The sequence below is a fragment of the Liolophura sinensis genome, chromosome 12, assembly GCF_032854445.1.
Source record: "Liolophura sinensis isolate JHLJ2023 chromosome 12, CUHK_Ljap_v2, whole genome shotgun sequence".
Classification (NCBI taxonomy): Eukaryota; Metazoa; Mollusca; class Polyplacophora; order Chitonida; family Chitonidae; genus Liolophura; species Liolophura sinensis.
In genome coordinates, this window is record NC_088306.1 from 19,404,472 (window position 1) to 19,430,717 (window position 26,246).

At 38.9% G+C, this 26,246-nt stretch overlaps 1 protein-coding gene across 1 annotated transcript; it reads left to right on the forward strand.

The window, feature by feature from the left end:
• The first annotated feature begins 2,470 nt into the window (after positions 1-2,470).
• Positions 2,471-22,415, forward strand: LOC135479168 (ecto-NOX disulfide-thiol exchanger 2-like). The gene is made up of 13 exons (XM_064758939.1): positions 2,471-2,476; positions 5,291-5,411; positions 6,337-6,575; positions 7,252-7,360; positions 8,149-8,355; positions 9,312-9,545; positions 10,756-10,968; positions 13,120-13,226; positions 15,613-15,739; positions 16,186-16,355; positions 17,675-17,716; positions 20,046-20,349; positions 22,142-22,415. Exons 2-13 carry the CDS (start codon positions 5,315-5,317, stop codon positions 22,351-22,353), a joined length of 2,061 nt encoding a protein of 686 aa, XP_064615009.1. The 5' UTR covers positions 2,471-2,476; positions 5,291-5,314; the 3' UTR covers positions 22,354-22,415.
• The last annotated feature ends 3,831 nt before the right edge of the window (positions 22,416-26,246 follow it).

Consider the following 26,246-nt stretch of genomic DNA (forward strand, 5'->3'; position numbering starts at 1 on the left):
AAGGATTACAAGAGTTCCATGTAACATGATGATGCCACAGTATGGGTTTAAATTAATTATGATATCTTCATCAGGGTTTAATCCACAGATTTTGGGAAAGGCCCTGTGGGCCCGCAACTAGGAAAATTTTCAGTACCAGGGAGTTGTGATTTTTCAGTACTGTGTACTGCACAGTTAACTGGTATTTAACAGAGATCATATACCTTGAGTACATCTATATATATATATATATATATATATATATATATATATATATATATATGCATATTTAAGTTAGAACCAAACTCAAAACATACAAACTTTCACTTCTCATATCTTCAACCTTACCCAGCTGTCCACACAATAAAAGAGCAGTGTGAATATCTGAAAAGTGTACCCTACATTTCTTCTCATTTCTAGGCCAGATATAAGTAGTGCTGAAAGCAAAAAAATTACATTTCTTTCTCAGCTTTTGGGGGAAAACATTAAAGATATGATACCAACATGAAAGATATGAATATGTTTGTCATTAGATGTACTAACCATGTACTAACCATGTGAAAAAAAAAAGAAACTAAATATTCCTGCTATAATTATATGTATACTGGGGTGGGGTGGGGTGGGGTGGGCTGGGGGAGTGAGGTGTGCCTGGATAAATATTCTGACTCAATAAGTTCAGTGAGCCATAACAAAGGGGCTGTGTTACAAATGACATGAATGTTTTAAATTTGCAATGTCATGTTTACTGTTCAGTATTATATGCTATACTCTGTTTCAGTAGTTTTCAGGTGCCCTATTTCTTTGACTGATCACACGCCATGGATATTGATGAGAGAATAGAATAATTAAACTAAATAAGGTACTGTGAAGTCTCAAAAATGATGATGAAATCAGATAATAACCAGCTTATATACATGCAGGCTGAATGGCTGATGTTCCTGCTGGTTTTACCGACAAAAATGAGTTTTATCAGCGAGGCAAATCAGCTAAAATGGATATCATTAGAGTCAGTTATCCAGCAAACACAAAAAGGTTATCGCAATTCTACTGAAATGTAATAAACAAGATACATGTACATATTTTTTGAGAATTTTAGTGAGCTTTTCGCACATGGCGAATATTTATCTCATCACGCCAATATTGGGTATTGCTCTTAATGTAACGTCACAGTCAGGGTTATTTTTCCATGCAAGGTCAGCAAAAATGTCACATCACTTGAATCATAACAGATGCACTCCGCTGGTGTCATTATGTTTGTGATGAAGCTCTGAATGCAAAATTGCAAAATTCAAATTCAAATTCGTCAATGGTGGTATTATTTCTATGGTAATCTTCAAAGCAACCCATTTTGCTGCCTGCCTTCTTATTTGATAAGAGCAGGTCACTGACTCATATTTTGGAGCCAACAAAACTGTGCCAAACATCATGATCAGAGCAATGTCAGACTAATGGAGATGAGAGAGATTTTCTACATGCCTGAAACACACTGTATGTGCAAGAAATGTCACTGTAGGTATGTGGTACACATAACATCTATATTCATTCTCATTTCTTTTCTTTTTTCTTTTCTTGTTTTGGAATATTTTGCTCAAGACTAGTTTACTATTTATTAACAAGAATTCTATAACCCTCAAAGTTTTGGTATTACATAGCCTACATGTACAAAGAAGACAATCAAGACTAAATCTCACATTTAACACTCTTTGGTGCGCGCATGCAAAACGTTTTAGGCTATGCCTTCTGTCTAAAATAACAACCCGTCCACCCAACTGCCTATAAAACTGCCGCTATACACCCATAGCAGAAGCATTATTTCTTTAATAATATTAACCCTGCTAAAATTAAAAATGTTTGCAAGGTTAATGGAGAATACTTTATATTACTATCACTAGCAGACTAGCCATTATTATGTTTCAAAACAAAATTTTATACTCTACACTGCATCTTAAAATTACCAAGGTCAAACGCTATGCTTGAACTACCCCCCGACTTCATGCTAACCGTAAAATAGCAACTTGCAAGCCTATCGTGTTGTCATTTGACATTCACCGGTCAACTCATTCTTCCAGTCCCACGACACATATTTTCGAAACACCCAGTGAAGAATTTCCTTCTGCACATTTTATGACTTTCTCGCTGCACTAGGTCAAGGTTAGGGCAAAAGAGCTATGCAACAGACATCGACAGTTAATGATTATGCATGCCAGTACTTTACATCGAACTTTTCAAGTAGCTGAGCTCTCTCACCTTTTTCGTCTGCCATGCTGATCGTCCGGGTTAAAATTGACGTGCACAGCTACTCCACTTGCCACAGCTTCGTACAAAATTGTTAGTTATCCAGCGATACAACAACTAGCGGCCAAGTTCTTTTATGAAATCCATTGATTAATAAATCTGATTCTTTGTATAATTTTTACATTAGTTTTGAACAGAACTGTATAAAATACGAAATGCGGCTGTATAATAACAGGATCTCTACCAGAGTCACGTTTTCGAGGTTTGTATAATTTACGTACAAATGTCGCATGATTCCGATGAACATTTCAGCAAATATATGTGGTTTGTTTTGTGAAACAGTTGTCTGAAGTCTTTATAAGTTGTATCAGAGTATTTCATTCGTTTAGTTAATCGACAAATCACAATAAAGATCGTGCCTAAGAGCGTACAACAACAACAACAAAAATGTTGCTCTTATCTGGATGGACTCACTGTGCTATTTTAATACTCTGACATTCATCTTAACACTGAGTGGGAGTTGTAAAGATTAGGGTCATAGGGAATTTTAAACTTCAGGGTGGTGTCACCTGGTAAAGTGACGTCAATTCATTCAAGAAGCGACTTTTCACAATAAACATCTGAGAAGGAGCTCACTGACTAACAAAAGGGTCACCCTAGCTCTTGAAATCGGTTGGCCATGCTACCAGCTTATAACTTCCACATTAAACGCTCTGAACCATTACATTCACTAACTCAGTTGTGTCCTCTGCGCTGTCTTCAAAGTGCCAACGCTGTATGCCACAAAAAGAGGTTTGCCATGATATTAAAGTAATTCTGAATTCATATCACCTCATTATGTGGGAATATTAAAGACCATAATATCGCAAATAACACAAATGTATCGACGCACCCACTTGCACAGCATCAGAACTTTGCAAGCTGCCATTTTCAAATCGTGACTCGATAGCTAGAGTGGACTTGCCTGCTCTTCCCAGAGTAAGACCATCTTTTTTCACAATATAATTGATTATAGTTCATTTCTGTTCATTATTAACACACAAAGTTAAGACTCCCAAATAATCTGTCGATCGCCATTTAGATGGTGTATATCTCGTTGGTTTCAATCAAATCGTGCCACAAGTTTATCTTTTTCCGAATGATGGCGAGTGCGGGCGACTCAAAATTGAACATGGCGGGTAGCAAAGTTTGACTTGCTGCCGATCTAACAGATACATTTGTGCTAATTGTGACGTTATGGTCTTTATTATTCACCAATAACTAAATGATATGAAGTAAGACTTACTGAAGGATTACAGAAACTTGTTTTTACGTGGAAGGACCTAGTTCTATGTTAGTAAACGGAAGAGCACAGATCTGTATTTCTGAAAGTTAAGCTTGTGCTTCTATGAAAATGAATGAATGATCTCAGATCTAGACTCACCCTAGTCTTTACGACTGCTGGGTAATGTTTACGTGCTGATTCTTATGTCATTTTTTCCCCCCACGCTCATGTGCTTTTACTAATTTTTCATTGGTTAAAATTGAATGGGGAGATGTTCAATTTGCATACAAAGAAAAACAGCGTAAATTAACCTAGTTTCTTACACGTGTCACTGTCATATGAGGTTTTTGCACTGTATTATTCGCGGCTCATACATTTTTGAAAAGATTTACTCTGTTGTGAAATACTCTGGATTCAAACTTCCATCAAACAGCATGTTGGGTTTATAGCCAGTTGCTTATACCACTTCACCAGCACTTGAGTTGTAGTGCTAGAACGTGGGTTTTGGCGTCTGTAAGACAGATAAACATGGTAACGGTCTCCTCCATATTTGGCCAGCCTCATTCAGGAAAGCACAATTGAATTGACGGAGGGAGTGACGTAGAATGTTTTACATATTAAAATATGACCATAGTCTTTACAACTGCCCACTGAGTCCATCAACGCTTCTTAAAAAAAACATGGCGTGGATTTCAAGCCGCCATCTCCTAACTTATGGCAATCAAACACTCTTTCTCTCAGCAAATATGTGTAAATTTTCCAGTGGAATCCCTAATGCTATCCTCTTAATTTACTATCCTTGCTGAGTGAAGCCCTCAGCAGCATGGCAGGTCCCGTGTGAACATGTACATTTTTAGGTTTCAGGTGTTCGGAAAATGCTGAAGGAAGAATCTTTGAAATAGTATCCTGCTCTGGTTTGAACACTACAGGCCTACCACATGTATTTTGATTGTTAACATGAACACATTTGAACAGCAAAACATTATGTCAAGTGTGAAAGCCTAAAATAGATATAAATGACGCTTTTGATTAAAAAAAAACAGCATGAGCTGGGCTTGAATGATAAGCAATTGCATTGGTGAGAGACGCATGGGCTATGGTGCTACGCTGGCACCCTAACCACTAGGCCATGGAGGCTTCCAACAATGTTAGAATCCTGTTACCTATTTATATCAGTGAGGCAATTGTCACATCAGAATCTCTGAATAATGTAAATAGAGAATGACAGCAAGCAGAACTGAGTCATGATTTTCTTCATGTCATTCTGTGAACCAGCAAGGTTAACTGGTGTTGCTAGCTCTCTCCTAAACATGGCATCTGAAATTAAATGTCATTGAAAGTGTATGTACATGTATGTCATGTTGGTGAGAGGCAAGTTGTCTACAGAGTAATACATGTAAGACTACACATGAGGACTGAACAGTTTATTGCCACTAAGGCCTCGAAAACCAATGCAGCCAGGGAATCTCAAAATTTCACACATCTTGAGTGACCTAGAAACTGAAAGATAAACTCCTTATTGAATCTGCCTTATGTGGATCTTTTCTGAATCTGATTATTAAGACATTCTTTGATTCCTTGGTTCCCATTAGTTCTAGAGCATTAAAAATCAAACAGGCAGGTTTGTCCTATAGAATAGCATATCTTCATATTAATCAGCCAGTTATCTCCCCTTTAATCTTTGATATCGTAGTCTACGCTACTGAGACTATGATGTAGCCTCTGGCCTTGCATATTAGAAATGCGGGTTAGCTCAAACTTGCAGTGTCCATAGTAACTACTAAGGCACGTCACTTCTTATTTTGTCTCCAGCAGGTACTACCAAACTCTGGTAAGATGGATAGGCCATTGGAATTTAACATGGACAAGATGGGGCGGACAATTTCGCTGGCTGGTAATGGGAAAAAGCAGGACCGTGCTCACCAAGCTCAAGGTAAACACATGGTTTCAAACAGGTGGTAGTGTCCTTGAATTGTAGAGTTTTTTTTTTCCCTTGTTTACTTTAAATCATACACATACATGTAAATGATGTAACTTTTTGACCATAGCAGACTATGGTACTCATTCTGCCTGATTCTGAATTCCATGCATCGCGGCACTCCTGTTTCCTTTACCATGATCATGAAATTAACCAACAGTCACTGCATAACTGAAATATTCTAAAGAACAAATTTTATAAATCAGTCCAGCACTGAGAGACTAGAGCAAGGAAACAAGACTAGTTGGTCTGGTGTCAGTAGAATGTGGCTTGGTGGGGTATCATGTTTGGTGTCTTCGGCATGATACCTCAGTGGCAGCAGCACTTTGATGGCATGGACTTGCCCTATCACAAGCAGACATGGTACATGTACACACACCTAATGACTCATCGTCATATGACTGAAAGATTGTTAAGTATGACATAAAACCCCAAGCATACATAAATGCCAGCGGCTGGTTTCATGAAGCTGACTTAGCTAAGTAAGCCCTTTACTACCATGGCAACATATATTGTACAGATATAAAGTGTTCATGGCTAAGGGCAACTTAACACAAAGTAAGCTTCATGAAACTGTACCCAGTCAGTGAGTCTAATAATGTGGCGTATAATGTATGTATGTATGTATGCGTACTTTAATTAAATTTAATTCCTCAAACTTTTTGCTGTTGAAAGAGCAACTTTCAGTGCAATTTATGTTTGTTGTTAATTTGATTTTGGAGGCAAAGCTACATTGGTTGTATTGGTAAATTTCAAGGCTTAAAAGAAAGATCAGTTTTATCAGTCTACACAGAATGATGCTCTTAGAATTTGCTTGAATAAACACCTTGCAAACATGCGAATATGTTGAAGAATTACAGTAATATTCTTTTACTGACAGATGTCTCCACCTCCAGCGATATTCACCAATCACACATGTCAGGTGGGGACGGAATGATGCAGCCGCAGATGATGGGCATGATGGGTGGGCCAATGGGAAGCGGACCCATGGGGCCTATGGCTGGACCTATGGGAAGTGGGCCTATGGGGGGAATGGGCTACCCTGGAGCAATGAATATGATGACCCCAGACCCCAGCATGATGATGATGGGGCCTATGGGAGGAATGGGGTTCAACCAGGTAATTTGTGAAAAGCTGGTTTAACTTGCAAAAAAAAATAAAATGTTTTTATAAAGCCATCACGTTTTCACGGCTAGTTAAGCTGCCTAGTTTTAACTCACTTCTCTGTTAAAATTTTCATATTTATCAGCCACTCATAGTGGAAGAAATTTTGTGACACATTTGATGACATGTGCCTAGTGTTCCTGTGTAACCTATTTGAGAGCTTTCTTGAGGACATCTCACCTGACAAACTGTAGTTTTCCTTGAATTCACAAACCTCTTATCTTCTCACCAGTTTCAGTCCAGTATCTACAGACTCATTTGCCAGGTACTCGGAATGGTTCACTATATTATCACTCGTCTTGGCTATAACTGCTTTCCACATTAAAACCAAATGGATGCCATATTATGCAAAAAGCCTTAAACATATTGATAATTGCAACATAAAACAGGAATGAAATAGTTACACAAATAAAGACAAAACGTAGGCAAAGATTAATGCATATATTATTATTGTGTATGTGGGAAGGTCTGGCAGCAACCTGCGGATGGTAGTGGGCTTCCCCCGGGCTCTGCCCGGTTTACCCCACCATAATGCTGGTCGCCGTCGTATAAGTGAAATATTCTTGAGTATGGCGTAAAACACCAATCAAATAAATAAAATGTATTATTATTATTGTTGTTGTTGTTGTAGTTTGGTGGATACATGGGGCCTATGGGCCAGGGTGTGGATTGTCCCCCAGAGTTTATCCGTAAGGATGTGATCGAACTAAAGTTTGGGGTCCTGTATCCGCCACCACCAGGTAAATTGTGGTTTTGCTTCTGCATATAGTAATGCCGTTTCACTGCACAGAATTATTACACAGGCTTCCCCCTGGGATAAAACTTGCATTGCTGTAAGGTATTTACCTTTTTTAAAAAGCCTTGCGCTAAAGATTACAAGCTCTTGATCTGCTGAGTTCTTGGGGTTACGCAGACAAGCCTGACTACTGTCCTACAAGGAAAATGTATGGATAGATGTCGTAAAACGTGACTGAAATACAGGGATGTTTGTTAGTTGATAAGTTGATTGTTAACTCGATGATTCCATAGTGAGCAGATTTTGCTTCAGAAGACAGTCTGACTGTGTAGATTGTGGGGATTGTGTAGATCACTAAGACATTTCCCCATGTGCCTCTCCCCTAAGTTTGTCGTAATGCTGCGTTTTATATGGCCATACATGCATCTGTAACTTGTTTCAGCCGCAGCTCTGCGAGTACGGGAAAAGGTCTGCCAGCAGCATGTGGATGGTCGTGTGCTTCACCAGGTCTCTGCCTGGTTTCCTCCCACCATAATGCTTGCTGCCGTCATTTAAGTGAAATATTCTTTAGTGCGGTGTAAAACATCAATCAAATAAATTAATAAATAAAAGTTTCAGCTGTGGCTTTAAGTTGCCATGTTGGTCCCTGGTTTACTCCTTTCGTTGTACTAAAAATAATGTTAAAAATGACTTTTAACCCAAAGCACCCATAAAATCCAGCAGGAAATAAATTGATAAATGTACAAGCCATGTGTACTTCATGCTACACGAATCTCTGTCACATTTGTTTAGGAGCGCCACCTAGAAGCAGACGAGAGAAACCACCAGGATGTCGGACTATTTTTGTAGGAAGCCTACCCGAGGGAGTTACCGAAGAAAATATTTACGAAATCTTTGAGCGCTTTGGAAACATTCTGTCAGTACGGCTGAACAAAAACAACTATTGTCACATACGATACGAGTTCGAGGACTCCGTAGAAATGGCTCTTCTTCTCTCAGGTAAGACTAACTTACCTAGTTACCTGTGGGTACATTTGCAACCATTATTTAGGGGTATCTGGTTTTGCTTCGTAAGCCACATATTCAGAAATATTCTGCAGTTTTTCACACCAAGAGAGCATGTATTCAATTCGCGATGAGTGCCAATCTGTTCACAAAGTGTCATCATACATCGTGCATGATGAATTGTAGAAAGTCTAGCAGTGGTGAAGAATCGTTTTTAAAAATTGCTGGATTCAGACCTGCGTGAGCACGATAATGAAATTAATTGCTGCACGTGTGCCAGGGCCAAGCTGTGCACAAAATCTCATCAAATTCTGGGTGCATAATTATTTCACGAATGTACAGACATTTGATAAAGGCAAGAGTTTATCCAAAATTTACTGGATTTAAACAAAAATGAAGAAAAATGTAGGCATTTACCACATTGACACAGGCGTACCATAACCATAGCAAATGACCTGAAATTTCACCCCAAAAGCACAATTTTAGATGCAGTAAAATGTCAGAAAGTACAATATTAAACCTGTGGCAAATGACGTAAAATTCACCAAAAAGTTTATCTTTGAAAGCAAATAAATTTCATGAAATATGAAAACTGTGGTAAATGATCTAAAATTTCACTCCCCAAAAAGTTCAGTTTTAGAGACAAATAAATGTCATAAAGTACAATAACAATGGTAAATTACTTCTTTTAGGCAAAAGTAAATGTCATATAATAGTATTTTCAGTGCTGAAATTAACATTGGATATCATTCTAGTTTCGAAATGAATTTCACAACACTTTTCTGAGATCAGTAGAACCTTGAAGATGAGACAAAATGTGCAGCACAGCCATGGGTGATATTCTAGGTCATTTAGCGTGTAAAGCCTGCAGTGAAAATCTCTTGAATATGTGACTTTGATGATCTATTGTTACACGGGTATCACATCCTAGATCACACATGCTGTTGTAGGTTACACCCTGAAGATTGAATCTGATGGTGACGCTGTCAAGAGCAAACATATCCACGTAGACTACGCTCAGGCCCGTGACGACCAGTATGAATGGGAGTGCCTACAGAGGGCGCTAGCTAGAGAGAACCGGCATCGGCAGCAGATTGAAGAAGCCATGCTCCGCCCACCTAGCCCACCTCCTGTGCTCAGATACTCGGAGTATGAAGCACAGATACTCCTAGAGAACTTGAAAAGTGAGTAAAATTACATCATTGGCTGAGTATGTAGTAGTGTTAATAATGAAGTCTGAATTCACAAGTGTGCGAGAATCAGTGTACATATATATGATGAGATAAGTTGCGTTAGTGCCTTCTGTCAGACTACTGCATTTCATCTAAGGTTTAGCATTTTTCAAGTGACAAATTTTTGTTTGATTCTGATTGACTCATCCGCCTTTTATAGGACGGCTTAAGAGTTTTTGTTTTGAATTTTGATTCATATCTTATCAGAAAAACTTAAAAGGTTTTTACACACACCTTTTTTTATACCCCTCTCAGCGAAGTTAGAGGGAGGTATACTGGAATCACCCTGTCTGTCCATCTGTTTGTCTGTCTGTAGACATGATTTTGTCCATAAGTCTTCTCCCAAACTACTGCACCAATTTCGATGAAACTTACTCTACATCTTACCTATCATCTGAACTTGTGCATGTTTAAGTTTAATGGCAGCTGAGTAATTATTTTTGTGATTAACCCTCTTTTAGGACCTGAGGACTATAACAGTGACCATATATTTAGATTTCCTTGATGTATCAGACGTACAATCAGTGCACACCACAAATGGCATATAACAATCTATATGAAGCCAATCAAAGCAACATCATGTCATTTCTTTTAAGGTTTTCTTAGTTTTCTTTCTGTTATTTCTGGAAATGTTGGGGGATAGAAGCGGGATATTTCGTACATGCAGATTCTAGTTTGTTATGTTAATAGATGAAACCTTTTTTATGTGGGTTTGTCATAGGCTGGCACCTGCCATTTGTTTTCACGCAAAGGCAACTGCTCTTTGACACCTATTTGCAGTATCCTAATTCCTCAACCTTTTGGCAAATGAAAGAGCCACTTTCAGTGCAGTTTATGCACATTTTTAATTTGATTTTCGTGACAAAACTGCATTGGTATGATTGGCCAGTTTCAGGGCTTCACAAAAAGTACAATTTTTATCAATCCACACAGCATAATTCCTTCAGAAGAGTCTTGAATGAACACCTGGTAACTTAGTAGTCGTGTCTATTGCTAGATGACGTCACTTGTTTTTGTCATGTTTTTGTTAACAGGGAACACTCGTATTAACATATTTATTGCTAAATGACACTGGTTTTTATATTTGTCACTGAAGGACACCTGTTTTTGTCTTGATTGTCATCAAATGACACATTTTGACACAAACCTGCTTTATCCCTAGATGATGAGACCTTCATGCAGAGCTCCAATACACTGTTGTCGTGGCTGACTCGTGGCGAGTGTAGTCGCAAAAACGCCAACGTTTTCTACAGTCTTATCCAGACAACCAATGCCCATGTGCGGCGATTGCTGACTGAGAAAGAGAACCACGAACAAGAGATTGAAAACATGAAGGCGAATTTCCGCCAACAGATCCAAGGAATCTTGCGACAATGTAAGTGTGTCATTCAGTGTCTGTGTGTGCATGTGACAGGTCTTCGTGAGTCATGTACAGGAAACTGAGGTCATAGGAGCTGCTGGATGAATAAAAAGCACAAAGCTTTCCTCTTCTAAATTCCTGAAAATCTCTGAACATGAACTCGTACAACAGAATCATGGTAAATCTCAAAGAGGAGTACGACCTTCCGTTGTCAGAGGTTGCAGGTCATCAGAGGATAAGATAAGCTTTATTAAAGTACCTTCCATTGGACCGGTCTCACATAAATCATACATGTATATTGTAGATGTTCATATGGGGGGATCACATGATCATGTGACACTCTATCTGCTCAGACTCAAGGGCCAAGAGGTAGTTTTGTTATTTAAATGTACTACTGTTTCCAAGGTTTGTTCCATTGAAGTTGAGGCAATGGTGATCCTGTTAAGGCTAAACAGGTGAAATACAGGTAGAGCATATATGTAGGTTCATTGTTTTACCTGAGATTGGTTTTCTGTCCAAACTTACATGTAGTATACATAAGTAAAAGACAAGAAAACATTGAAACTTTACCTATAGGCAAATCGTGATTGCTGATTTTGTTTGTAGATATAACAGAACATTGTTTAAAAAAAAAAACAGCTAGCTTCTGAGTTGAAACTACCATTAGGCTATAACTGTAGAGCACATAGATTTGCAGTCACTTTGGCCACAGCAACAACAAAAAGAAAACAAAAAAAAAAAAAACTTTTGGTATCATATTTGGACACCTAACCGTCCAAACAACAGTATTATCTTCACCAGATTTTGAGTGGCCAAAGAAGCAGTGCTTGGCCCAGTTTCACAAAGCACTATTAACATTACATTCCTTGACTACCCCAGCAACCAGTAGGCATTACATCGTCATGGTAGTTGCGAGCCTGTAACGTTAAGAGAGCTTTGCCTGAAACTGAGCCTGATCATTTTGCGTCCTGTGTTATTAAATTTACCAAGACAACATGTGCATGTATGTGAAGGGCTGCTAATAAGTATTCTGACCAAAAGTGTCAGTATTAAGGAAATATCCTTTGGTGTTAAACCACATCAAGAAGATTGGACAACAACTCGTTGGCAGCAGGAAGCAGTCTGACTGCTGATAAGAGCGGGTGACTTCTTGTCAGAAATGAAGGCATGTCATCCTTCATGGCAGCGGGCAATGTCCTAGCCCCCTCACTTTTGTGTCTTGACATGTACATGTATTTGTGTACAATCAGCTTGATTTGATTTGGCTTTCAAGAGCAGTGCTTTTAGGCAATCATCCTCATGCATAAAACAGTGTGAAGCAAACAGGGATTGTGCTTGACAATGAGATAGCACCAAATTAACTCTCTGGAGCTAACTCTCCCATTTAAATGTACAGGTGTAGTATACTTCAGTAGGTCTCAGTAGTTTCAGGCCTCCAAAACTAACCTGGTGACGTCATTGCAGCTGTCATGCGACAAGGGAGGTAATTCAAGGAAAGCCTGTTATTGATTGATTGATTGTTGTTTTACGCTGTACTCAAGAATATTTCACTCATACGACGGCGGCCAGCATTATGGTGGGTGGAAACCGGGCAGAACCCGGGGCAAACCCACGACCATCCGCAGATTGCTGAAAGACCTTCCCACTTACAGCCGGAGAGGAAACCAGCATATCCTGTTATTGAAGTACAGGAAGCTAAACCAGTGATGGGATTAAAACCTACCTACAAGTATACACTATTGGTTTTTGCAAAAAAGTGTTATTGTTATGAGCTAAAAAGGTTATTTTTCTTGTTGTCCAAAATTAATATAACACGTACATGCACATATCAAAATTTAAAAAAAAAAAAAAAAAAAAATTAGCATAATTTTTTTTCTCAGGATACATGTACCCCAAAAATTACAGGTTGACGATATTCTGAATGGTCAAGATTTATGGGTATGGTCAAGAGTGCTTGTGAAGCAAACCAGTGGTTGACCTAGCATTTACCCTTTGCATGCAAGTGAACGGAACGTGTTAAAATGTGTATGTGGTTGGTTGTGAGCTAGTGTTCATGGTCTTCCTATACATACTAAACTCTCTTGTCCGTATACGCCAGCGTCAGATGTCTCCCACACAGTGTAAGACTTCAATTCTACATGTACAGTTTTGTTTCTTGTCTTCAAGTTGAACACATAGAGAGAATCTTTTCCGAGGCTCAAAAACAGCGGGCATCCGACCACTTCTCAAAGGCTCAGCGCAAGAGCATTGATGTCTGGTGCAAGCAGATTCAGGTAGGTGGTGAGAGCGCTGCTGTCTTTACTGAAGCTGTGACTAAGAGTTTGTAACACATCAATGTCCCGAAACTCCCGGGGTTGTGTGTTGGACAAGACTGACCTGACTGAACAAAACTGGCATGGACAAGAAGAGAAACACAAAAGAAAATCACTTTTGATCAGGGTTGAATCAGTGTGGTGGCTAAGATCTCTTGGAAACTTTTTTGCTATTCTTTTTCAAATTTATCACCAGGATTCACTCACTAAAAGTTTCATGGCGACTTTAATACTTAGGCAAGATTGTTGCGCAAAAAGAGAAACAAAAAAAGATTAGCACACTTTGGTTAAATGGTGCCCAAGAGGGTCATCAAACATCAAGATGTGCAGTACAGAAAAGTTTTTTGGCATCTAGCCAGTAAATCAGTAATAAACTGGATAGCTGTTTTCAGTGCGCATGAATGAGATTTCATTGCTGCGATACAAACAAATCTTCATGACCATGTTAAAGCCTTGTGACCATTGGCATTTACACACAGCAAAATCTGTGTATTTTGAGACTTTACAAGGGTTCAGCAGTTTCAAGTTAAAAAATTGGACTGGAGTTGAATTCTGGGCTGTCGCTGAAGACTGTAATGTTCTACCATAGGCATAAATGATCATAGCCTTTTGTTTATCCCACCTATGACAAGTTGCACACATGTACTGAGACACCTCTCGAAACAGCTATCTGGCTTATTTGTCCAGTCAGTATATCAGATCTAATAATGACACAACTTAGTAAACACAGCACTGCTCTCTTTCTGGGGAGTTTATCAGTAATATTCATTCTTGACACCAATGTACAAGATGTTAGCACTTTTTGCTGCTTTTGTTTCACTTGGCAGTTTTGTTGGCAATCCGTCCTCGTCATCTTAAATATGTTGGATATGACGTCTTGATATACTTAAAATTGACCATTAAGAGGAAAAGTGCATTTGGGCTGCATCTTGCACATTGGTGAAATGTCTAAAATAGTTCTTGAATGTTCATTTACCAAATATTGAGACACTAACAGTTTGAGGGAATGTTGTGAGTCCTTTTTGTCCACAGTGTTTGTTATGGGCAAATTGTCCACAATACCCTGCCTTAGCACTTGTAATGGGCCTCAGTTCTCCAATGGGTCCACTATGATAATTTCCACAATTGGCCACATTACTTGTTCTGGGCCATGGATTCTGTAATGGGCCATGGATCTTGTAATGGCCACAGAACTTGTAACAGGCAAAACAGTTTTCAAATGGGACTACATCGACAATGGGCCACAGTTCTCAAATGGGACTACATCCACAATGGGCCACAGTTCTCAAATGGGACTACATCCACAATGGGCCACAGTTCTCAAATGGGACCACACCCACAATGGGCCACAGTTCTCAAATGGGAGCCTTTGAGTTTATGGGATTCAAGAAGTTTAAACAAGGTGCAGGTTGAAATAAGTGTAGCGTAATGCGTGTTAAAATTTGTTAAAGGTGTAGTGGTCAAAAACATATTGATAGGAACTGCACATGTAAGATCACGCATTCTGTAGAAATGTAGGTAAATGCTAGGAAGAGTGAAGAAAATGATATATCAGGGGTGGAAGTAGACGTATTTTTGGGGCCAAATGCTCCTAAATTTCTACGTTATTAATTCCATATCCCAAGGAGCCAAATTGGGTATCAAACAGATCATCCGTCCCAAGTTAAAAACAAACATTTCAAGCTCGGGACACCCAGGGCCTATAAACACAGGTTACTGAGGATATGTATGAGTCATCCGTTACCCTCATTGTGGTACACATTCTATTAGTGTGTATAATATGTGTGCAGAGGAGGTTTGGTAAGTTGTCTGTAATCAAATGAAGATCTAATTAAAATCCTGGCCAGGAGTTGGTAAGTTAATACTGTGGTACAGTAAACACATCAGATCATGCCATCCAACCTTTCATGGAGAAAACTGAGTAAGTACAGGAGAAATGTCTTTTTGTAAAACATGTATTTTTATTGTCAACCTATATATCTAAGGTGAAACATTTTTTGTTTTTGTTTATGTTTTGTTTTTATATATATATATATATTAACAGCTGTTTTCATTTGAATTGCAAGAAACATTTATATTTTCAATATTACTTTATATAATAAAAGTGAGTACTTTTGAAGGCGAATTGTTAAGATGATTCGTATAAATTTTTTTTGGAAGTTTTAGTTTTTATAATGTTCATCTTCAGAATACAAAAGAATGGAAACAAATTCAGACTTTTCCTGTTTAACTCTTAACTAAAATCTGTTTCACAAGAGTTTTTTTTGTTCAAAAACATGGCTTACAAAAGTAGAATTCCATGGAAACATACTAGATGTTGAATGTAATGTAGGTTGTTGGTCTACAGGAAATCAAACAAGTTGAGCAAGACAAGTTCCTGTCTGATCGCCATGAGGACGAGATGGAAATGTCCGACACTGATCAAGATGATGATCAAGAAGGGCCAGCCACCAAACGCAAGAAAGTCGATCAGGGTAAGATGGTGTTGATTTTGGGGGGTACCAAATCAGGGCATCATAACACAATGTCATCAACACAGCATTTACGACTGAATGTCAGCTTTGTGATACTAGCCACAGATAGACATCTTTGTAAGTTCTTCCTATATACAGGTAGTGTGTTTGATCATTCAGGAACAGTTGTCTTGAATATCCTAATTCTGTGTATATGAGTTACGCAATTGCTGTTTAAAATATTGTCTGCTCGAGGTACAAAAGCTTGTAACTTTTGATTTTATTGCTGGTGCTATACCTGCAGCATCGTTTTCCAGTTATTTGTTGAAAAAGTGACAACTTACCCAAACAGATAATCTATATATTTATTTGGACAGATTATGAAGAATCTACATCAAAATGATATGAAGTCTCTTTTTTTCACCAAAACACTATTTTGTGGCTGTTTTCCTGTGTTTTCCCCACAGGGTCTCAGCATGAGTTGTATCGACTACGCGATGAGAATGACTCTCTGAAGTGCCAGCTTGAGGCGTACAAAAATGAGATCGACATCATGAAGCAGGATCTGCAGATGCAGCTGGCAGAGAAGGACAAGCAAATCAAAGTGCTGCAACAGGCACTGCAGGGCATGCAACAGGTGAGCCATAAGCTGAATAAGGTGCTTTAACAGGCACTGCAGGGCATGCAACAGGTGAGTCACAAGCTGAATAATGTGCTACAACAGGCACTGCAAGCCATGCAACAGGTGAGTCACAAGCTGAAGAAGGTGCTTCAACAGGCACTACAGGGCATGCAACAGGTGAGCCATAAGCTGAACAAGGTGCTGCTTCAGGCACTGCAGGGATTACAACAGGTGAGACAAAAATAGTTCAGGGTGCTGGAACAGGTGAGTCACAAGCTGAACAAGGTGCTGCTTCAGGCACTGCAGGGATTACAACAGGTGAGACAAAAATAGTTCAGGGTGCTGGAACAGGTGAGTCACAAGCTGAACAAGGTGCTGCATCAAGCACTGCAGGGATTACAACAGGTGAGACAAAAATAGTTCAGGGTACTGGAACAGGTGAGTCACAAGCTGAACAAGGTGCTGCTTCAGGCACTGCAGGGATTACAACAGGTGAAACAAAAATAGTTCAGGGTGCTGGAACAGGTGAGTCACAAGCTGAACAAGGTGATGCTTCAGGCACTGCAGGGATTACAACAGGTGAGACAAAAATAGTTCAGGGTGCTGGAACAGGTGAGTCACAAGCTGAACAAGGTGCTGTTTCAGGCACTGCAGGGATTACAACAGGTGAGACAAAAATAGTTCAGGGTACTGGAACAGGTGAGTCACAAGCTGAACAAGGTGCTGCATCAGGCACTGTGTGGCTCATAGGAAACTTGTGCAGCTTGTACAACAGCTACCAGATTTTGCACATATATTTTATTTAAATGCAAAAAGCTGTATAATTATTACAGTCATATAGGGACTTTATGGCTTTACGTGCTTTCACTGTGTGTGGTGTTTTGGTGACTACAAGTGGTCCGTGATTCTAGTGTGTCCTTTTGTGCTGTCTGATATTGCAGTCTAATATTGTCTGACTTGTCTTGTCTGTCCACCATGTCGGTTTGTCATGTATGGGGAAATTCTTCAGTAACTTGCCAAAGGTTGGTGGTTTAACCCACTAGCACTCCACTTCCTTCCACCTACAAAAATGACATTCATTCTATTTGTGCAAAATTGTTGATTAGGGCGTTTAACAGAAATAGGGGAAAAAAATCCAGTGAATTTGTTTAACGACATCAAACAGATGTATAGATGCAATTTTAGTATTTTTTTGTGTTCCCCTTTGTCACCCTTGACTTGGCTATTTATGATATGCACAATGTAAACATGATAAAAATATACCTGAATTACAAAACAGATACATATGGTACACTTTCCAGTGGTCCTAACTTTCTGCTTCTTCTTTTCCCCAGCAATTGATCTCTTTCAGACTTCTAGCACAGGAGAATAAAAAGGTGAGGATTATTCCTACTGAACAAAAGTAAAAGGTGGCGGGGGAATAATGGTTGTAGAATCTCGTTGTAGACAAATGGGTTATTGGTCACAAGTAACCTTGGGACTGCCTGACTTTGAGCTCGCCATGTTAAAGGGCTCAGAGCAAGTACATGTTGACCCAGTGACAGTACAATTACTGTAAATCTTCAACATTTTCAACACCTCCATGGCACTGTTTTTCAATGGAATTTTTTGCATACTATTATTTATATCAAAATCGGATACTGAAAATGATTAGTTTGCGTCACTAATAAGGCAAGCTTCACAAAACGGCAAATTCTCTCAAATGTTTCAAAATATTGGTTGCGTGTGAGGGCTGAAGAATCAAGGTACATTGTGACTGGGTGTAGTGTCATGTCTGGTTGTGTCAGCAAGACTTTTAGTGAGGTAGCACTAATAAAATACATGTACATATATGTTAGCCTTGATATTGGCTCACAGCGAAGGGAAACCATAGCAGGATAACCAAGGCTGATTTGCTATCAAGTGTGTCATGAAGTATGTGTAATTAGAGTTTAACCCTTAGTTCTTTCCCTTAAATTGGATATTCCACCAATACTGATGGTTTTGTTTCTTTCTCCTAGACAAGAAACGTATAAATGTTGAAAAGAATATAACACAGAGCCAGGTGTTTTGAGAGCCAGCTTTTTCTTGTATTTGAATGATGTTTTAATGCTTGTGTCAGCCCTGTTGTCTGAAAAGCTATTCAAATAAAAGAAGCTATACCTTAAAGGACAAGACGGCACCTGGCTAAAACATATTTCAATCAAAAGTAGGGTAGTCAAGCTTTCTAAAAAGTGTCGTACTTCATTATTTTAATGAGATTTCACCAAATAACATACAGAACAACATCACAATACTGTCACAAATGGCAGGTGTGAATCTAGGCAGCCATATTGAGAATTTTATCCAATCAGACGCGTTGCTGTCACTGTTGCTGTGACATAGCCTTTACCCAATAACTCGATTGAAGTAACATATGATACGACAGATCTACTGCATAAGACATCATTTTGAGATCGTTTGTAATGATTTATTGACGTGTAGCTGAAGGGTCATTTCATGCAGTCTTGTGGGACAGGCCTGTATCAGTTACGGATCGCCACAGACGTAAAATCAGTTGACAGTGCTTAAAATTAATTGAATCTTTTGATATAATTTTTTGCCCCTGAATTTATACGAACTGAAGAATTGAAGTTTTGATCTTTGTCTTTCTTTTATGAAATAGAGTAAAATTATTGAAACGCTGCGTTCATGCCAAGGTGCTTTCTCTGACGTCTGCGATAACTAGGTCAGCACTGCTCTCATCTTAGAAGCCACCACTACAAAATTGAAGCAACAATCAGCGACAGTCGAATGCCTAGATCAGCCTCTGTGGTGCTTAGATTTATTTCCATTTGTGTCAGAATTGAGCATGAATCCAGTTGTACAACAATCCTATAGTAATTTTGTAAACATTTAATAGGGATCAGAATAACTGGTAACAGGCCAACCCCTCTGAAGGCTACAACCTGAACCAGGAATACCCTGGCCATGCATCTGCAGACTACTCGTTAACTGTATAAATGATATAGTAGGCCTACTGTATGAACAGTTCAAGCAGTGGAAGAAATATCCTTCCAGTGTGTCCAATTTCCGAGAAAGCTGTTTATCACTTGGTCCTTTTTTGCCGTAGTCCACAGCTATTTTTCTGCCGTAGGCTACAGCTTAGATTATTATACGGAAAGATTATACGAAACATTAGAGAACTGGAGCACACGTGAGATCACCTTGATGTAGATAATGGAGACGCGCTGAAGCTGTGACAAGATGAATTTTCACTAAATTTTTTTTTTTATTGAAAGAAACCTGAAAAAATATTTAATGCCAATTTAAGATATTTTGAATGGTTGTATATCAGTGGACATAAACATTAGTCAGGTGATGTCTTTCACTTTAACTCCATTGTAATGTTTTTGTTTTTTTCTGATGTTGGCAAGTTGTCTCCCACACCAAAAACACCAATAATTGTAAATAAATTAAAATGTGAGCAGTCATTAATTTAGTAGTAAGATACAAATCATAGAAATGGTTTTTCCTTGTTTTGTCAAATTAATCAGATTTTGCGAACCTATACAGAAAAGTGCAAGTATAAACACAGCTTAAGAATATATCACATCCTTTGTTTAATCTGGGAACGGTAAAAAATTACGGATGTACTGGGTTAGAAAAATTTTGTGTAATTTTTCTTTGACTGACATGGGAATGCATGAAGTAAGAAATTTACCAGATCCATTGTTCTGTCCACAGAAAAGTACAGAAGAATCGAACAGCACTTCAGAGAAAACAACAGAAAAGGTAGTGGATAAAGAGGCAGATGTCCTGGCAGAGCTGGCAAGGCAAGAAAGTTCTGAGACTGACACAGGGGAAAACTTACAGACAGAGAAAACTGTTGAGGGTGCAAAAGAGCCAGACCCTGCAGAGTGGGAGGCGAAACGTCTGGCGTCAGAACTGGAGGAGAGGAGGAAACGTGAGGAGAGAGAAAAGAGCCAGGCAGAAACGCCGAGCAGTAGTACGACATTTGCACTCTCAGAGAAACAGACCAAAATCATAGGTATGGTGTTAGTTCCATATCTTCCATGATACTCAGTTTGCAAATAAATGTTACACTCTTTTTTTTTCTCCCAAGGTGTTTTCTTCAGGATTGTTTAATTTTTTGAAAATTTGCAGTTCTTTTTGTTGAAAATTGCTTATTCTGTCCTCAAATTTCGTTGAACGTTGTCAGGAAATGAGAAATGGTTCTTCTAAAGAAGGTGTTGAAAAGTCCTCGAAACTACTGTTTGAAAGTTATAGTGAAATGCTTGTTTTTGTTTAAGTGTTGCAACATATCGGGAGGAGTGTTTTACACAACACTCTGATAGTTCATAGAAGATTTAGTTTGATTTTCCTGTCCTGCAAAGTGTTTCATTTATCACTCCTTGAAAGTTCAGAGGAAATGACATTTAATTTTCCTGTGGTGCAAAGTGTTTCAAATTATACTTTTTTGAGGCCCAAAGTAAAGAGTGCTTTTTTCCCCCAATGCTTTAACGTTCTTTAAACCACATTACTTGATTGCTGCACCGGGAAATATCCATGGCCTGTTTTGCACATTCTTATGTCAATAACCTTCATAATCCTACCTCCTATTCTACTACAGTGTTTCCAAACCTTCATCTCAGCCCTCTTCTTGATAAATACTAATTTTTAATAGTTTAAGGTAAAAATAATACTTTGAAACATAAATAAGACTTAATCGCAAAATCTCAATGTTTAACAGGTTAAGACGTACACCTACATGTAGCCACTGAAAGGGAAAACCTTTGGTCCAACACTGGTATCAATACATTCCAGTTTAGAACATTTACATTTAGAAAGAAATGTCATTCAGATTTATATACAGGTTTAATTCATTTGGCTAGAACATTCCTTGCATCCGTCCATTATCTTTGAAAAGTGTTGACTGCTGCTCTTTGCATGAATTGGTCCTAATTTCTTACTTTTCAAAATAGTGCTTTATCATAATGCTAGTTTTGCCATGATATGGCAAATATTGTTGATGTGGCGTAAAGCCATTCATTCATTCATAATACTAGTTCCTTGGTGGCTTGTTTTGAATGCTGTGTTGAAATGGGTCTTGCACATACCCCAATTCTTCTAATTTTTGGACCAGCCCCGATAATACAGTTGTTAGAGTGTCTACTTCAGGAGCAGTAGATCCAGGGTCAATCCTGGATTGAGTCACACCTAAGACCTTAAAAGAGGAAGTTGTAACTTCCTTGCTTGTTGTTCAGTATGAAGGGGATAGTGCAACGACTGGTTTACCCATATCTCTATAATGCCTTGGGCGGGACGGCTTACTTGCCTTCGGTAAGGTATCTCAGTGAAGCAACACCAGAGAAAAGAGCAGTGAAAATCCATCCTGCAACAAGGAGGCACATTACACGCACTCTGAGGATTCCTTCATAATCACATGACTGAAAAATTGTTAAGTATGACATTAAACCCCAAGCACTAACTCACTCTGATTTTTGGGACATCTGGTCTGCTCTTTTAATAGAGCAATATACATGTAATTATATCTAGTTTCTTTTTTTTCACATGGTTAGTCCATCTAATGAACAACATGCATCTTTACTTTTACAAAAATATGGGGGAGGAATATAGTTAATATATAGTAATATAGTTAAGCTTAACTAATATCTGTCCTAAAATTTATAGGAATTAGCATATTGACACAGAGCGTCGATTTTGTTAATATACAATGTTTTCTGACGTACATGTAAATTTCGGATCAAAGCTTGATGTGCGCCATGTCGTTGATTTTAAAAAGATGTTAACTGGATGTAATGAGTTGGTTTGTATTTCAGGGTTGGTATCCTGCTTCCTACATGTTCACCCATTTGGGGCCAGCACAGACTACTTGTGGTCGTACCTACAGAGGCTCAACTTGTTCTGCAGGCCCAGCGAGATTGAGGACCTGATGGAACGATTGCCCATGCTGTACAAGATAGATCTGCATGGTGTGGGAGCCTCCATCGAGAGGCGCTGGAAATTCATTGGCTATGCTGGATTCAACTGAAGAATGGACATCCTTTCAATTCATGACTGTTCTTCAGTGAGAGCCAAGAAATTGGCTAGCATTGTTTGAGAAGAAAGGCAACTGCTTATGTTCATGAGAACTAAAAAGAACCTGATACCATTGTTTTTGTCATGTGAACTGAAAAGAACCTGATACCATTGTTTTTGTCATGAGAACTGAAGAAAGGCCGTTTTTACAGGACTGTTCATAAGAACCAAAAGGAGCCTGATACATTGTTTTTGGCATGAATAAAGACCATTCCTTTACATAATTTTGTGAGAACCAAAAGTAAGCTTAAAACTTTGTTTATGTGACTGAACAAAAAAGGCCATACCTTACAGGCCTGTTATTTGGAACACAAGGAAAGCAGAAAGCATTTTTGTATGTGACTAAGGAATGGTCGTTCCTTGTTTGAGAAGTTTCTGAAGGATTTATGTGAAAGGAAACTTTGTAATCATTATGTAACAGAAGAAAAGTCATTCCTTATATGAGAAACTTTTATAATAACCTGGAGGAAGCTGTTAACATGTTTTGTATCACTGCAGAAAGACCATTTCTCCAAGGCCTGTTGATTAGAACCAGTTTTTGATATGACTGCAAATAGGCTGTCTTAAATGAGACAGAATGTTAATAGCATTCCTCAGGAAGACCCTATTGTGGTATAGTAGAGTAACGATAACCAGTCCAAATGCTTGGTTGTATGTTTGATATTCTTTTGTCCATGGACAGAATATTGTTTTGGTTGGATGTAAATTAATCAATGCAAAGTCTTTAGAGTTCTGTGTAGAATGGAAACCAAAAGAAAAGGATGAGAACGTGTATTCTTTACCCATCTGTTCTGTATTATTTTCGTTTGGTGTAAGATAAGAAATGCAAAGTATTTGACTGTACGTGTGGCTAAATTTAAAAGGAAACCATTAATATTCTTGATCCATCTGCAAGAAAGGCAATAATTTGGTTTTTTTGTAAGATAAGCGATACATCTTGTTTCAACTCGTGGTATTAATGGTTCTAACAGTGCTGCCCAACATATCTGGCAGTCATTTTTGTTGTGATAGACACAGAATTCAATGCCAGTTGGGCAAGCTCTTGGGCTGAAGGCAGAGATACACTCTTCCATTTTTAGGAATATTAGTAACGAATGACAACTGTATTTTGTTGAATGGACACCTTATTAAAATACATTCACATGCCTGACTGCATTTAAAGGAAGTTAAAATACCATTCTATTGAACATGGGCTGATTGAACGGCGTTGATGTCACTTGTTGGCAGAAGGGACTGTTATTGTTTATTATTCTGACTTGGTTGGTTTTTTTTTTTTTTTTTTGGTTTTTTTTGGGGGGGTTTTTTCAACCAAGTTGCCATGCAACAAGGAAAATACCCAACCTATAAACTTATATCAAATAGAACTTTGTTTTCGGCTTTTCTGGGAGGAGTCCAAAGACTTTGTATATTTTTTCTTTAAAAAAACATAAAGGCTACTTGTGTATACAGCACATGGTGAAATAAGAGGTATCTGCCCTTGTGCTACCATTGTATAGATTCTTTTGTTTTCTAGATGTGTGATAAACATGTTTACGTACAGCTACTGATGGGGCAAGAAACTGTTGAAACAAGTAAAAACTATTATCCACAATGGGTGTTGCAATGACAAGTAGGAATTGTGGTACAAGAAAACCTGTTGTGTTGACTGTAAAAGGCATATCACCAGATTACATAATGAAGTATCATTGCAAGTTACAAACAGTGTTCAGGTTTTGTGATTATCCGAATCCTAGGATGAGCTGCTTTACAGTGGGTTCCAAGTCAGGGGGGTTCTGCGGGTAATTTGTGCAGGTTAGTGGTTACAACGGCTACACGGATTTCCTCCAGCCATGAACAATGTCGTCGTCATAAAAGTGAAACGTAATAAGTGATTAACGGAGAAGTGGCAACGCAGTGACCCAGGAGCTTCGGACCAAAGCAGTTGTTGTGAGTAAAGTCCAGTTCATGCAAGTTTCCTCTGCGGTTGTACGTGGAAAGGTCTGCCACAAGCCTACAGGTTTCCTCTGCGGTTGTACGTGGAAAGGTCTGCCACCAGCCTGCAGGTTTCCTCTGCAGTTGTAAGTGGAAAGGTCTACCTCCGGCCTGCAGGTTTCCTCTGTGGTTGTACGTGGAAATGTCTGCCACCAGCCTGCAGGTTTCCTCTTCGGTTGTAAGTGGAAAGGTCTACCTCCAGCCTGCAGGTTTCCTCTGCGGTTGTAAGTGGAAAGGTCTACCTCCAGCCTGCAGGTTTCCACTTATCATAGTGCAGACCACCTTCGTGTAAGTAAAATATTCTGATTCGAGAACGGCGTATAACTACTCTAGGGTTACATTTTGATTAGAAGCCCGAGAGCAATGTGACTTTATCAGACAAGTAAGAAAATCTCTGCTGTAGGAAATATTGTGCAGGTGGGCTTAGACACACCCGGAATCCTGCAAAGAGAACCAGTCCCAGAGTGTTTTTTTTTTTTTTGTTTTGTTTTTTTGTTTCTTCGTTGATTTATGGAAAATGGTCTTGCGATTATTGACTCAGTTGGATCATTCACAACCTTCATATTTATTTGATTGATGTTTTACACTGTATTCAAGAATATTTCACTTATACGACGGTGGCCAACAGGTTGCTGGTAGACATTCCCACCTACGGTTGGAGAAGAAGCCAGCATGAGTTCACAACGACCGGATTGATGAGAGGCTCCTAGTTCATTACGACGCGTTGGGGCACTACCCACCTCGGCCACGGAGGCCCCCGATAACCGTTCTTTGTACTACATGTACACGGCACAGGATAACAACGAAAGTGTATAACTTATGTCCATGAACTTTCATGTATATTATCAAATCTAAAATGTCTTTTTCCTAATAATATAGATGCGACATATCAGTGGACTCACCGTTGCAGAACTACGTATGCACATATTTTGCAAGACTGCGTATGCATATATTTTTCAAGACTAGGTATGCACATGTATTGCAAGATTACATATGCACATATTTTGCAAGACTACGTGTGCACATACGGATATACAAACACGATAACTGTAACCGTTTGAGCTAACACACGAAGAAACTGCTATTTCGCTGAGTAGGCCTAAATACAGTTCATGTTGGAATGAAGTATGACTACCTTACAAGATATCTGTATCTATACTGACATGTATGGCGACTGATATCCGTTCATACTCCTTGCAGCGCATGCGCCGCTCTCTCTGCTGGCCTTGTATCACCAGTAGACAAGTTTGACCTGTGGAACATTTGCGACGCGCGTATAAGCTTGTTTACATTTGCTGCCATTATCACTGGTATCCTCGCGTGGAACTATTTCATCAGCATTTATGAATAAAATTGTTTCAAGTGATGAATGTAATAATGTTATAAACTACATGTATTTGAGTAAAGAGAAATTATGTATATCATGTATTGTAAGAAGCAAATGTACCGGTACTGAGATTTTTGTGTTTTCAGAATTTATTTCCTTCCTCATGACCGTTGTTCAAGAGTACTGTACAAAATTTGTTGGTGGTAACAGTGATGTAGAGCTGCGAATGTAGAGGGCAACGCATGCGCTGTAACAAGTATGAACGTATACACGTCGCAGAGACGACGCAATGTGATCACGTATCAGTTTACGTGATGGTCAGAGACATCTCTAATGCCAAGCGTCTGTGCCACACCACCTGATGGGTAACATCGCTTTGTTTTAAAATGTTAAATGACTAGTCGCATTCCATGGGTTGAAATGGCAACTAAATCGCACGGTGTGGATTTCTATTTCTATTTATTTGATTGGAGTTTAACGCCGTACTCAAGTATAAGCACCGCGTGAAAGCGGTTTTGAGTGCTGTCCACGTAATACCAGAAGTCGCC